General features: G+C 44.4%; 1 protein-coding gene across 8 annotated transcripts in view; it reads right to left on the bottom strand.

The window, feature by feature from the left end:
* AGAP1 (ArfGAP with GTPase domain, ankyrin repeat and PH domain 1) overlaps window positions 1–14929 on the bottom strand; it is a 307939-nt gene that overhangs the window by 69423 nt on the left and 223587 nt on the right. For all 8 annotated transcript variants that reach the window (XM_077785210.1, XM_077785211.1, XM_021536095.3 and 5 more), the window contains one exon: window positions 11327–11488. In XM_077785210.1, coding sequence (XP_077641336.1) covers window positions 11327–11488 — 162 coding nt within the window. The remainder of the gene's footprint in view (window positions 1–11326; window positions 11489–14929) is intronic.

The raw sequence follows: 14929 nt of genomic DNA, 5'->3' as shown, positions 1-14929 counted from the left end.
ACCACACATACATCCAAAAATTAGGAATTGCATGATATTAAAATGTGAGAAACCAGAGTGGCACTGAAGAAGAAGCATCACTAACAATTAAGTATTTCCTCCTCTGGCAACCGGAGTTCAACAGGCACGGCTTTCATGATTTTATTTTCATTTGAAGGGCTCTGAATGAAGGAAAATATGACATTTTCATAGGGGAGAAATAAACAGCAGCCTAATCAGCCTCTGAGACACAAGGATCTAAATGAAGGAGCTGGCCAGTGACCCTTTGCCTGTTCTAAAGCACAGGGATTTATCCTCATTACGGGATAAAACCAGCCCTGGATCTGCTCAGGATTGTTGGCTTCGCACCTCTCGCAGACAATCCCGATGTCTCCTGGCACGGGTGCCAAAATAGACACGTTCTGGCAGCCTGGAGGTTAAACTGGATTCATTCCTAAAACCTGAATGCTGATCTGCTGTCATTTAACATGTGCTCAACATGTGTGCTCAGCAGCAACTGGAAATGAAATATCTTAAATATTATCAAACGGTACATCGTTAAATATAAATTAGATGGAAACAGGGGAAAGCTAAAAATTGACTAGGAGTTCAGCTACTCTAAATGGCTAATACGGCCATTTTTCACCTGAAGCCCTCTCCAATACAGTTTTGCCATTAAGCAAAAACCTAAAGAAAGGTAATCAATTCCAACTAAAAAGCACTTCTCCCGGAATGACTGCACTTCAAACCCGCTGGCGGGCTGCCAGCCTCCCCCCACCCCCAGACAACAGCCATCAATGTTTCTGACTATCACAGGAGCACGAGGGGCCATGCATAATTGACTGGAAGATGGGCTAAAACTGTGCCCAATCAGTGTGTGATCAAAACCGCGTGGAATATTCAGCGCCACTTGATTACACGGAGCCTCGTCCTCCCGCTCTCCTCATGAAATCTCTTCAAGGTCCAGAGTACTGTAATAAGATCATTACTGTCAAGCGCTACGAATCGCAGGCAATGAGTCTTGGGATAGGAAGTCATACTTCACAAGCTCCTCTGGTCTTCCTTTTTTTTTTTTTTTTTTTTTTTTTCCTCTCCCCTCTCTCTCCCTCTTTTTTTTTTTTTTTGTATTTTACTGCGTGTTGAGGCAGCAAGGCGACGAGGTGACAGATAATGATCACATCACTGTGTGGCAACTAGAAAGGCACTTTTAAGAAAGAGCACAGAGAAATCAGCTTAAGAGAAACTCAAACAAATTTTTTTTAAGGGCTTTTTCTTTTCCCCCCTCAAAAATTAAATAGAATTAAACTGTGCAGTATTCTCCTTTCATGAATTGTGATTTAATGTCATTGAATTTAATCATTTGATAGATTTTCATATTATCCCAAAGCCTATTACCTCACAGACAAATGGCCAATTTTCTCCAGCTCACGCTCACAAAAGAAACCTTTATTAATTTTTTTTCCCTTTTTAGAGTCAGGGGGGAGAACTGGTGGAAAATGTCAATGATGAGGCCTGTTCAAGTTTCCCTTTTTACCTACTGCTTCCTGGAGTTACACACCACATATGATGCATAACATCTATCACAAGTAACTGGTCTGTAAAGAGAAAGGTGGAGGGACAGAAAACAGGAGATTAAAGCACAGGGTATAAAATAAACATAACAGCAAGCTCAGCACTGAAAACTCACACAGGGCACGTAGATCTACAGCGGGGACTTCAGCTGATCTAAGGCTTAAAACTTGACAAAACAACATGGGTTTGAAGTGACTGACTGGCCAGGGGCTGGAACTAAAGAGCTCAGCATTACTGTTACAGGGATGACATCAGTATCACAAAGCATGGAAACTGGAACGGCTCCAGTCGTGGCTTTTAACTGGAGAAGGCTCCAGTGATGAGACAATTGCTTAAGGGGAAGGGAAAGTCCAACCTACAGCACCTCCATCACCTCCTCCAGGCCTGACACCTCCCATCATCTCCAGCAGCTCCATCTACAGCCATACTACAGCATTCTCCAGTTGGTGTTCCTATGGAGAACCCCATCCTCATGGATTTGTCCCCTTTCAAACACATTCCTCTGGGACACTGCTCCTCCAGCCTACCCTTTGAACATCATCATTGCATGAAAAGACTCCATTTCCACAGAATCCCAGAATGGTTTGGGTTGGAAGGGACCTCAAAGCCCATCTTCTCCCACCCCTTCCATGGGAAGGGACACCTTCCACTAGCCCAGGTTGCTCCAAGCCTGGTAAAACCTGACCTTGGACACTTCCAGGGATCCAGAGGCAGCCACAGCTGCTCTGGGCACCCTGTGCCAGGGCCTCAGAACCCTCAGAGGGGAGAATTCCTTCCCAGCATCTGACCTGAACTTATTCTTTCAGTCTGCAGCCAATATATGCATATTCAGCCATATATTCAGGACAATTGCTCATATTTATCACCACTCTCCTCAGTTTTGGACATGTTTTTAAAAAGATGTCACAAGCACTTTGACAAAGAATCAAAACAATAAGGGGCATAAATATTTCTTGATCTACAGGTAAATATTTCTTGATCTGCAGGTTGTTATAAAATCCATAATTGACTAAAATGTGGGTTTGCAACTAAAAAGGAGTTAATGACCTGTTACTGTTCTGTGTATACCTCTGAATTACGAGCTCTTATCAGCCAAGAGCTGGTATGTTTAATAAGCCTTGGGTAAATCAGACCTGACACAATCCCCCTTGAATTCCAGGACTGAGCTATCCATGGCAAACCTTCACAACCAGGGCTTCTGAAGGGAATTATTTAGGACTTGCATGCTTTAAAGAAAGCTGTTTCCCACTGGTAGGCCAGTTCCAACAAGCTGATGAGTCCAAGTGCACAGGCATCCTTCAAAAACTCGATCTTCCTTCTACACTAAATTACCCTGTTTATTGAAATTGTGACACTTTGCCTCGAGAGGTGAACAGGAAAACAAAGTTATACTAAGCACAGTTACCTGATTTTAGCCTTTTCACTGGCTGTAGCTTTATCATACATAATCACCTAATTTTATGATATTTTAATTTATGTATATAGGTTAATAACGAGATGAAATTGCCCTACATTCGAGAAAAACTGGAAGGCACTTGTAGAACAAACATTCTTATTTAAGGAACAGAACTACCAACCTCTGTAGCAGGATTAACATTTTGCAAACACTTATTGTTAACATCACCTTGTGGACATCAGGAACCGTTTTCATAACCAAGGTCTCTTGGTCAAGCTGACAGCACATCACTGAGAACACTAATTACCCAAAGCCAGTGAAATGCTAAGGTGTAAATTGTTTTAATTCAGTTACAAAGCTACTCAAAACTTTTTCCTTCCCCAAAAAATCAGGCCAAATCCCAGCGTGGCACTGGATACCCAGTGAGTCGTTCTGCTGTCGCAGCTCTCAAAATGGGACTAATTTTTAGGGAAACGTAGAAAATAAAATAAAGTGCTATCATTCTCTCACTCTCCAGATGTGCCAGTGTGTGCAACCACCACCAATTCATCCCAGGCCTCATCCTCTCCAGAATCCCTTTTCCTGCTGACCACCACTGTGACACTTTTCCTTTCAACCAGGTGGGTGGAACCGGCCGCCTCTCCTGACCCCGGCTTCTGAAGGGAAGCAGGAAGCTTTCAACTTGTTTAGCCCGCAATGAAGTAGGTTAAAACAATAGATGAGCTTCACCTCCCTTGTCTTTCACTCCTCAGCATCAACATAAATGTCTTGCAGCAGCAGCCCTTTCATGTAAGGCAGGCTGTGGCAGCCGAGGCTCGAGGATTCCCAACAAGTGACCTTCCTGCCTTGGTTGAAAGCCAGGCTCTGAAGATTCCGGCTGGATTTTTTAATTTCTGCCCTCCTGCTTCCTGGGTGCACAGCCCTCTGCCAGGACTGAGCTTCCTGTGGATAAAGTCCCAGCTGATGAGTGGAATTAGAGCCCAGGAGTGTTTTGACAGGGAGAGGTGATAAACTCACGGATGCCCGAATGAGCATCTGGCATTATGGACAACAGGTATGGGCACACACTGCTGGGTTTTCTTTTGAAAGTTCTCTTGTAGGCAGGAAAAACACAGCTAGGCATTTTGCTCATTTTTAATGCCAACTAAACCCTAAGACCTTGTTTTGTTTTGGGAGGTATTTAAAGAAATGGTTTCCTAAAAAGCAGTTAGAGCAGAGAATGGTTGGTCAGGGGAGGCTTCTGACTCTTCCAAGATAATCTACAAAATAAGGATGCAAATACTTAAGTAAACACACTCCTAAAATCTCACTGAAAGCAAACTCATTAAACTCCAGGTTTAGGAAGTGGGGGGTATTTTTGTGTCCAGTATGAAATCCAGCAAAATGTTATTTGCTGCAGTTCCTGAAATGCTTCATGTACAAAAAGAGCACACAAATGACACGATGACCAACAAATTGTAGACAAAGAGAATTCAGCAGTAACCCTAAATGTATTACAAACCTATTTAAAACCCCTAAACCTTCCAAGGAATCTGCTCACCTTGTCAACCCCTCCAGTTCCAAATAAATGCTTCTTTTCTTCATTCAGCATTGCAGTCAAAATGCTACTTCTCTAGTCCTCTGTCTTTAAGCCCTGAATATTTTTCAAAAGCCTGAACATTTACTTCCTTAAACTTCAGGCACTTAAAGAGACCAGGAATAGAAGCAAAACCTGCTGCCACTAAACCCTTTATCAGAAGATACACAGAAATACTGCACAACAGGATGGGAACGTGCTCCTCCTCTGTGAGATTTGGGTCTGCATTTGGGATTTTACATTTTATATTTATGTATTTATTTTTAGAGGGGAAAAGATGCCTTTTATCATTTTAAGGAGAGTACAACAGAGATAAAAAAAAAAGCAGGATATTATTAAGGAATTACTGTTTTCCCCTCCTGAATCATCCCCAAACTTTGTGCTGCTGCAGTATCCCAACACCATCACACAGGCTGTAATTATTGATAAGTTTATTTATACCAGCTAAAATAATTATGGTGGCAATATCACCAGGAATAACTTTTCTGGCACTCCTTCATGGGCAACACCTGTCTGCTGTACACTTAATTATCCTCTAATGGACTGCTAACAGGCTTTCCTTGAAGAATTTTGGTGGCAGCTCAGTTCTGGGCATCACTTCAAGCAATACAATCCATCCAAGGACCTCGACATCCAATGGATTGGATTCCAAAGGTTACAAACTCTTTAACAGGTGAGTGGTTTTGCCCTTGCTGCAGCTGCAGGTCAAGATATTACATTTCAGAGAAAAGGCAGTGAGGATGCTGTGGATTTTTGTGCTGGAAAGGTTTGTGAATGTGCTGTCCTCTGACAATGCCAGAAGGTTTCTTCCAGACCATACAAAGCCAAAAAAAAAAAAAAAAAAGAAAATTAAATATATATCTAAGAGCAGCAAGGAAAAATACCCTCCTTCATAATGATGCTTAAGTCAGTGTATGATAAGTCAGTATTAGCATTAACAATGTCAGGTCCATCTGTCAAAAGAAAGAATTTGCTCTCCCACTTCTGCTCCTTGAGTTGTTTCCACTACACTTCCAAAAATCCCAAATGACTTTTTTTTTTTTTTTTTAGCATGCTTGGAGAAACACAATTTTGTTAGTTCAGTGTGGACACCACACTGCCTAAATACTGCACCCAAGGAAATGTATGTTAAAATTGTGTGGAGGACACCACAGTGCAGTACCAAGCACATTTAAATCACCTCAGGGTATGATGCCAGCAGATAAACCACCAGGATGCTCAGGAAAGCTTAGGGTGGGAAGCTGCAGGAGAAATGCCCACAGCTTTTCCATGCATTTCCGTGATCCCCTGTATTGATTCTGATTTTTTCACTTAAAAAAAAAGCAAAATTTCAGGTGTTATACAGAGAACTGCATTTCTCTAATTCACCTTGTCATTCTGGTTGTGGGGTGGCTGAAAGGGACACAGGGAGACACCAGCTGAAAGCACTGATGGTTTTGCTAATTGCTAAAAGAACAAATGAGAGGTGTCACTAAACGTTGTTCCATCTATAGAAAACAAACAAATATATTTTAATTTCCTGCTTGACTAGGGCTCATTTTCAACTCACAGTGACACAAAACATATGTGCTTTTAAAAAACGAGGGTTTTTAAACACCTTTACCAGTTTACTCCAGGGGAAAAAAAATAGGACTTCTCAGTAAACTGGGATTAATTCTTCAGCTAAAAGCCAGAAAGTGTAAACCTGGAGTTGGGTCTGGACTGCACAGAGCAGCAAAAGCACCAGGAAAAGCAATTACTGCACAAGGGGCAGAGAACAAATACCTTTGTGTTAAGAAAACAGTTCTGAGAACAAACACAAAAGGTCCTTCTTTGTCCTTCAAAACCTCTTTAGGAACAAATGATGAAGAAGAACATGGATTTCAGGGAGTTTGGAAAGCCTTCCTGAAGTTGCTGATCACACCTGCAGCTCCTCAAGCGCCGTTTCCCAGCTCCACCTGCGTGCACAGACACGGAGCTGGGGGGGTTGCCCCAGGATGCTGAGGGAGGAGATGAATTCTCTTCCCTGGCAGGGTGGGCAGGCCCTGGCACAGGTGCCCAGAGCAGCTGTGGCTGCCCCTGGATCCCTGGAAGTGTCCAAGGCCAGGTTGGACACTGGGGCTTGGAGCAAACTGGGATGGTGGAAGGTGTTCCTGCCCATGTCCCACCCCAGGGGTGGCATGGATGGGCTGTAAGGTCCCTTCCAGCCCAGCCCAGTCCATGATCCCATGGTCTCCCCAAGGGAAGGAGTGGATGTACCCATCCCACTGGCATGTGGTTGTGCTGGCCCTACAGCACACACTGTCTGGATCTTCTGTTAATGAAAATCTTGGAGAGCAGGGATGGTCCCAGTGCTGAAAGGCAGCCTGGAGGTTTCCTAAAATCCCAGAGATGGATGGAGGGGAGGCAGGCTCAAGCTGGCACAGCCATGAAACTTTAAATCTAACAAGAGGAAGAAAAATAAACACTGGGAAAGATCTTTCAGTGAATAGAATTTCCAATAAAGCTTTTTAATTTTTCTGCTTGTTTTCCAGCTGAAAAACCTTCCTATTATGCCTGGCTGTTCCAGGAAGTGCAGCAGCACAAGGGGACCCAAACAGATGAGGCTCAGAGCAGCCATTCCTCTTTGAAACACAGCTCTGTCTAATCCTGCTCCGAGCAACTTCAGGCAGCGTGGTGGGAAAAAAACTGCTGGTTGCTGGCACCTTGCCTAATGTAAGCATTCCTGCTGCTACCCTCAAAAACACTGAGGGATTTTTTTTCAGTGACAAGTTCTGCACAGAGAACTGAAAAACTTCTCTCTGGGTTTCATCACGTTGGAAGAAAAAATTTCACAAGAATCTGATTTTCTGAAATACGAATGGAATTTTAATTTTTGTCCAAGTGCAGCGCAGGTGCTTTAGCATTTGTGTTGCTGTGAGCATTGTCTCAGAAAAGCTATAGAAAGATAAACCAAGTGAGATGAAAGAACCCATCCCAGAAAGAGAGAGCTGTGCATGTGCAGATAGTGTGGAGAGAGGAGAATCAGCATGACCTTTATGGAAGGGCATAAAAGGGATGAGCATCAGGCCTTGGAATTGGTGAACAACCCTGAGCTCAGTGTCCGTCATCGTGATATCTGAATACTTGGGCAGAGGTCAATGATCAAAGCAGGCACGTTCAAGGAGGGAAAAAAAGCCCTGCAAAGTGCAGTAAAAATGCTTGAGTTTGCTGAAGACCAGATTTAAACCTCACTGAACACTTCAGCTTTGGTGCAGACAAAAATGAAGGAACTCAGAATTCCTGTTTGAAAGCTGACATTTGAAACGTGCCTGGAGCCAAAGGAAGGCAACACAAAATCTAGAATTACCCACGCCATTTAGCTCTGATCCATTGTACCTGCCTGAGAACAGCAGCTGCAGGAGGATCCTCTTCCTCCTCCTCTGCACATGGAGCCCAGGATTTCCAGAAGGAAGACTTGGTTCTCCCACAGTTATCACCACAGGCTTCTAGAGCCCATTTGCGGCATCTCAAACACTTTGATCGAAGTGTTTGCATCTCCCAGAACATCTCTGATGGCCTATTTTGGATTTGTTGTCTTCAAAAGTGCAGTAATCCTCTGAGGGTGCAAATCTAAGTTACGGTGAGGGAAGAAAAATCCTCAAGGGAATCTTTTAGGTCACTGGACAGATTTGTAGCCAAGCACTGGCGAACACAGAAATAACTGGAACTGGAAGCTGCTTTGAAGTGCAAGATAGATGTGGAAATCATATAATCATGGGATATCCAGAGTTGCAAAGCACCCACAAGGATCACTAATCCAACTCCTGTCCCTGCACAGACACCCTAACAGTCTCACCCTGGGCATCCCTGGGAGTGGTACCCAAACCCCCCTGGAGCTCTGGCAGCCTGGGGCTCTGCCCATTCCCTGCACCCCTCTGGGGGAAGAACCCTTCCCTGAGATCCAACCTTTACTCCTCTGACATTCAACTGCTTGGAGAAAACCCAGAACAGCCTGAACCTGGCTGGACTCGAGGATCCTTGAGGCCTTTCTGAGCCTCAACTATTTGGTGATTCTGCCTCGCACCAACACAAGTCCCAGAAAACCCAAAGGCTGACAGGATTTGGGAAGAGCAGCCCCCCAGGCTTTTTGAATCTTGCTAGGACATTCTTGATGGCAATCTCCAGCCACTATCACTCTTTGTGAGACGCCCTTCTCCTAAAAGGACATGGAGCTGGGGCACGCCTCATTGCCTTCTCCTTCAGCTCCCGCTGACGGACGAGGCTGCCTGTCCTCGCTGTCAGCCATCCCCTCCCAGCCCTGCCAAGGATTCAAGGACCAGCAGGATTAGCTGTCTGCTGAAGGATGCCCAGAGCTCTGGGATGCCCAGAGGCCTGCCTGGGAACTCCTCATTCTGCTCTTGTGGCCAAAGGGCTGCTTTTCAAACGCAGGGCTGTGCTTTAAAGAGATGGTGTAAAATGAAAGAATTTAACAACCACTGAGGCCCTCCCGAGACACAACTGGCAAGTTCCAAACAGAACAGGGTGCTCAGCTCAGAAGACATGGGAGAAGAGGCAGGTCAAAGGAAGGTGATGGGCTCGTGCAGAGGTAAAAACACTGTAAAAGGAGCAGCTGGCACTTTGGAGAGTGTCCAGGGCAGCAAACCGAGCTGGGAAGGGGCTGGAGCCCCAGGAGAGGCTGAGGGAGCTGGGAAGGGGCTCAGCCTGGAGAAAAGGAGGCTCAGGGGGACCCTGTGGCTCTGCACAGCTCCTGACAGGAGGGGACAGCCGGGGGGGTCGGGCTCTGCTCCAGGGAACAGGGACAGGAGGAGAGGGAACGGCTCAGGCTGGGCCAGGGCAGGCTCAGGGTGGATATTGGGATAAATTTCTTCACAGAAACGGCTGTCCAGCCCTGGCACAGCTGCCCAGGGCAGTGGTGGAGTCCTCATCCCAGGAGGGATTTCAAAGATGTGTGGATGTGGCACCTGGGGACAGGGATCAGTGGTGGCCTTGGCAGTGCTGGGGGAACAGCTGGACTCGACGATCCCAGAGGACTTTTCCATCCTAAATGATTCTACACCCTTTAAGGCTGCTGTATGTTACTGAGCTGCTGCTTGCCAACAACTTCCTGCCCTTCTGGAAGCACATTGACCCCATTCCTATGGGAGGGGACAATTTTGTTGAGTTATTGCAAGAGGATTTCAGGTGTGATGCTGCAAGACGAGGAGAAGAGGAAGAGGAAACAGAGGAGGATGAATGATGGACTCTGCAATCAGAACAGGGACATCAGGGACAAGAGACCCAAGTGCAAACCCCCACTGCTCCCTCTGGGTCTGTGCCTTCAGCCCAGGACCACACAGGCTCCAGCTCGAGTGAAAACAATCTCCCCAGGAGAAAGAAAACATACACCTATTAACTGCTCAGAAAGAGATTTTTCAAAGGCTCTCGATATCCAGCCGGTCTTGATTCATATTGACTTCAACAAAATATTCTTGGGCCAATGGTGAATGCTCTGAAAAATTCCCTCTGTAATTTGCCATTGAGGTTTGAAAATAAGTGGTGTAAAAGGGCTTCTTTAAAAGAAAAATAATAAAAAAGAAAAGGACAAATTAAAAATGAAAGGTTGAACTAAAATTTGGCTTCGGGCCATAAACTAGGGGGAAACTAACAGCAAAGATAGTTAAATGACTGGAAAGAGAACACAACAGGAGCTGTTATGAAAAAAAGCTGATGGCTTTTTAAAAAAGGATTTGTATAGATAGCTGGGGAAATAAATTCCGGATGTGATAGAAGTGCAATTGAGAAATTAAATAAATGGAAAATAAGGATGACTAAGTAGTAGTTAACATGCCCCTTCTCAGTTGTATACTATTATCACATCTATTTTTAATGTCTCTTCAGCTGTCTGCAATTGTCATTCTTTTTTCAGAACTTGTTCCAACAGTCTTTGATACTGAATTAGCTGTTTTTTACTCTCCCATGCTTACAACCACATCTTTTTCTTACTCAACACTCCCCTTTTCCCACAATGTTATTCCATTGTCTCCCTTTTTCATCTCTCCTTATGTGTTGACTCCCCAGTTTCTGAGCCCTCCAACCACCCTTGTTCATCTTTCTTTTTCTGGAGCTCTTTTGGTTGAATCCTAGCATGTTTCTTTTCTTCTTTTCTAAAACTGCAAGCATGTTTTATATCATACCTGGCTCCTGTACACATTGTTACCCTTTCAGAAGGGCATTGAACAGCTACAGCAGTGTGGAAATAGTAAGCTAAACTAAGGGAGAAAAAGAAGTTCTTTTTGGCTTTTGCTTTCTGGCTCGTAAAAAAAAAGAACCCAAACATTTAAACTCTCCCCTTTTTCCTTTTATCCTCAAATAACACAAGCTTTCCACAAGCAGCTGAATATTCAAACAACGAGAGGCATCAGAAGTGTTGACCATTCTAGAGCTCAGGATGTGCCCTGAGGAGATGTGATAACAAAGATTTAATAATACTGAAAAAAATACACAAGTTCTGACGTGATCTGTGGGCTGTGGAGTGAACCTGAATTTTTCCTCCTTGTTAACCTTCCAAGTGTGCCTCTTCCTTACCTCAACACCTAATGATGCTCCATATTAACTTGGGGACTCTGATTTATTAAAAAAAAAGGTTCTAAACACATTCCAGGCAGCTGAATTCATCACTGTGATGCCTCAGACGGTTCAGCTCCATCATTACATGCTCACACTTTAATTTCTCTCAATTCCCTTTCCCTTGTGCATTCAGAGCCAAGGCTGTAGCTGAGCTAACAACACTCTTTGGAATGGCATTTTCAAAATTCAGGCTTGGATTCTGATTTGAAACCTACCCTCAGCCGTGCCCGAGATGCCATCAGCTTTGAAGTTGCTTGTGCTTTTCTTCCGGCGGTGCTTCTTTCTGTTGGCGTGGGGGGAAGGAGGGGGGTCCAGTTTGGGGCTGGTGGTACTGGATATGCTGGGGCTGGAGCACACTGAATCTCCCAGGCCCGTGTCTGCAGTCGGGTGGAGGGAAACAAAAAGGGGAGAAGAGATCAAAATGCTGTGAGGTTGAAATGAGCTGATTGTTAGAATTCAAGCTAATAACCCCTGGCTGTTGGCAGATACGTTCTTGAGCTCCTTCAGGAGATTCTCCAAACAATATTGTCTTTTTCAAAAAGGGACCAAAAAACCCCAACTTGGCTGAAGTGCTGATTCAAGTCCTCTTAGATTAACAGGACTCAGCAGCAATTTTAGGAGCAGGCCAGCTGGAATGCACAAAAACAATGGGCAAGCACTTTATTGCTTCCAATTGCTTCTTCCTCCAAAGTTCTTGCCTAGCCTCAAATTAATTTGTGTAACACTTGGGCATTTTAATACATAAACAGGGATAACCCTACATCTTCTGGATGTTCTCTGCTGTCATTAGTATCAGACAGACACCCACTGAAAAGGTGGTGATGGCAATAAAGGTGGGAAAACAAGGTAAGTAATGTGCACCTGGTACAGGTAATAATTGTGTGATAGAGGGTCACTTCCTCTACCTGCTCCCAAGGAAAATAAATAATCCCACGTTCCTCTGGTCAGTTTCCTGCTTTATGAACTCCAAAAATTTTAAGAACTGGGTCCTTCCACATAGTAAATATTCAAGTAACCTTAATCCAGGATTTCCCCCCAAGGTTGGTAATACGATTTTTGTTTAATTACTGGGTTGGTTTGGATTTTAATTATAAAACTCCACATAAAACCTACACTTAAAGGAAAGTGCTTGCTATTATGGAAAGTGAAGCCATTTCCAGAACCTTGCTTAAATACTATATTGCACCTTAGTGCAGTATCAGGACTGCATTTATGTGTCATATCCTTAAAATCTCCCAGACAGATATTCAGCAAATACATTCCCATGATTGCCTTTTGGGGTTAAATACTTGATGATTGGTTTCAGAATAGCAGACACAGGGAAAAGGAATAAAAATCCTTATTATAAAGCTTGAGTGTAATAACAGGAGTGCATTTAACTTAATATGTCAGAAAAATATCAAGCCAAAGATTATTAAAAAAATAGCTTTTGAATTTTTTTGCATAGTTAAATTCCCACAGAACTGCCTATTTAACAAAAGCCAACTTATTTTGGTTTCTTTTTCCTCCTAATAAAGTTTATTTACTAATTACCCCCTAAGCACAGTTGTGCTCTAAGTTATTAGTGGGGGATAAATTATGTAGCTAATTGCCTGGCAAGCGAGACCAAAACAAACATTAATCTTTATATTAAGGATTTTTGTTCTTTTCTCTATAACCGCTAGATTGAAACCAGCTCCCAAGAATTTAACCCCAAAAAGGGAACCATGAGAATGTATTTACTCTGTAGCAATGTGGGAGATTTTAAGGATTTGACCCATAACTGGTGCAGGTGGCTCTCCTGGCAGAGTCTGCTGTCTCTTCAGTAGAGGGGAAGGCAATCCCAGGTGAAAATCCAGGTGGGAATTCTCTCAGCCAAGGGGACAGAGATCCCTTTGGATCCATGGTACGGAAAGAAGATGCAAAAGAGTGCCAGGAACACAAAGGCACCAGCACAGATGCAATGGGGTTACTGCCAGTCCCAAGTACTGACCTCCAGCTCGACTCTGGAGGTTTCCAATGGTGATACTTAAAAAGAAGGAAAAAAAACCCGAGGTTGCCCATAGAAACCGTGGTTGCCTCATCGCTGGGGGTGCCCAAAGCTGAGCTGGAGAGGGCTTGGAGCAACCTGGGCTAGTACAAGGCGTCCCTCTCTGAGGTGTTAGAACTAAGTGACGTTCAATGTTCCTTCCAACCCAAACCTTTCTGGTATTCTTTGATTCAAAATGCTTCACTTTCCCCCCGTCGTTCCCAGCTTTCACTTTTGAAATCATTAAACCCATCCGAGTTCACCCCTCCTGCACCCGCAGCATCAACCACCACACCCTGCACCCATCAAACGGTGAAAAAACCCCACAATCCTGAGGCAACGCCACAGAACGCATCCCGTTAAAAACCATCAGGCTGGATCCACACACTGGTGGCAGCTCTGTCCAATTTCCAGGCCGTAAATCCCCCCAACAAAACCTGCTCGAGAGCTCTGAAAAATGAGGGACGTACGGGGTTGATGCCTGGTGTCGGAGAGCTGAAGAATTAACCTCCCGTGGTAAATCCTCGTCATCCACAGCCCCTTCCAGGTAATAACCTGCTGTCCTTGGGTCAAACTGCTCTCAAGTGGGAGCCTGGAGCTCTCCCTCCCCCTCAACCAGCAAGGAAAGGTTGGTGCCTCATAAACACAGCCGAGCCGGCATCGCCGGTGCGTTGCTGGCCCGGATTCCCGCGTTCCGAGCCCACCTTTGGAAGATGGGAGTTATTTAACATTCCCCTGCTTTAAAATATGAGCAATCAAAAGGCGCCGGGCTTCCACGCTGTGCTCTCCCATTTCCCACTCCTTCCCTTGCCTGACAAGGTATTCTTCAAATTGAAAAGAGGGCTCCTGAAAGCTCGGGCTTGGGGAAACTGTAAATGAGTTCAGGCTTCAGCCCGCTGAATGCAATTTCATCCTCCTGACTGAATACAAATAATGCATTTTATTTGGTATCAATTACCACGCCTGAGAACAGACGACCACTGCCGGCACTATTAAATATATATATTAAAAAAAAAAAAAAAAAAAAAAAAAAAAAAAAAAAAAAAAAAGGAGGGGGGAAAAAAAAGGCAAGGAAAAAGGCATGGCAAATTAAAAAAGCAAGCGCCTCATTACTCCCCATCTCAACCAGCTTTGACAGAGGCACTGGAACTCATAAGCAGCGTTCCACTGGGCTGGGATGGGCTGTTTGCCAGCCATCCCGCACGTTCAATGTCAGCCATTAGTTCTTCCCAATCGGGCATCAATGTTCAACACACACCCGAAAAAATATATAATACTGGTAATAATAATAACAATCTGCAGCCTCTCTGAGCTTCAATACTTGAAGTATGAGTCAAAGCAGCAGTTTCACTTTTCACTCGGGAAGCTGACAAGCATGACTAGAGGGGGAATAAAATAACATTCAGTTCGCATAAATATCAAGCGGGCTGCTTGAGACTGATGGGCCAGGAATGTATTCTTAGCCATCATTCTGGCAGACAGGCCCAAGGACACTCATAACTTATTTTACAATCATTTAGTTTCAGCTCAAGTGGAAAACGTGACAACTTATCTCTGCTGACAAGATGCCATATCGAACCTTACAATTAACTCTCCCCCGATTATCTGCCCAGCCCATCATTAGCTCTGCGACTCTTGATGGACTGCACGGGCACAGCTTCCCCTGATGATGGTCATCATTTGCAGGGTGCAGAGCTCCATTACACGACGCCGAGGACAAAACTCTCCCCTTGCCATGTAGCTGGGGTTGTTCTGACCGGCGCAGCCTTGTTTTTGCAACTGTTTTGGAAGTGATGAGCAGCAAACCCTG

This window comes from Lonchura striata, chromosome 8 (assembly GCF_046129695.1).
Source record: "Lonchura striata isolate bLonStr1 chromosome 8, bLonStr1.mat, whole genome shotgun sequence".
Taxonomy (NCBI): domain Eukaryota; kingdom Metazoa; phylum Chordata; class Aves; order Passeriformes; family Estrildidae; genus Lonchura; species Lonchura striata.
The sequence above is the reverse complement of the archived record's forward strand: the minus strand, read 5'-3'. Positions and strand labels throughout refer to the sequence as shown.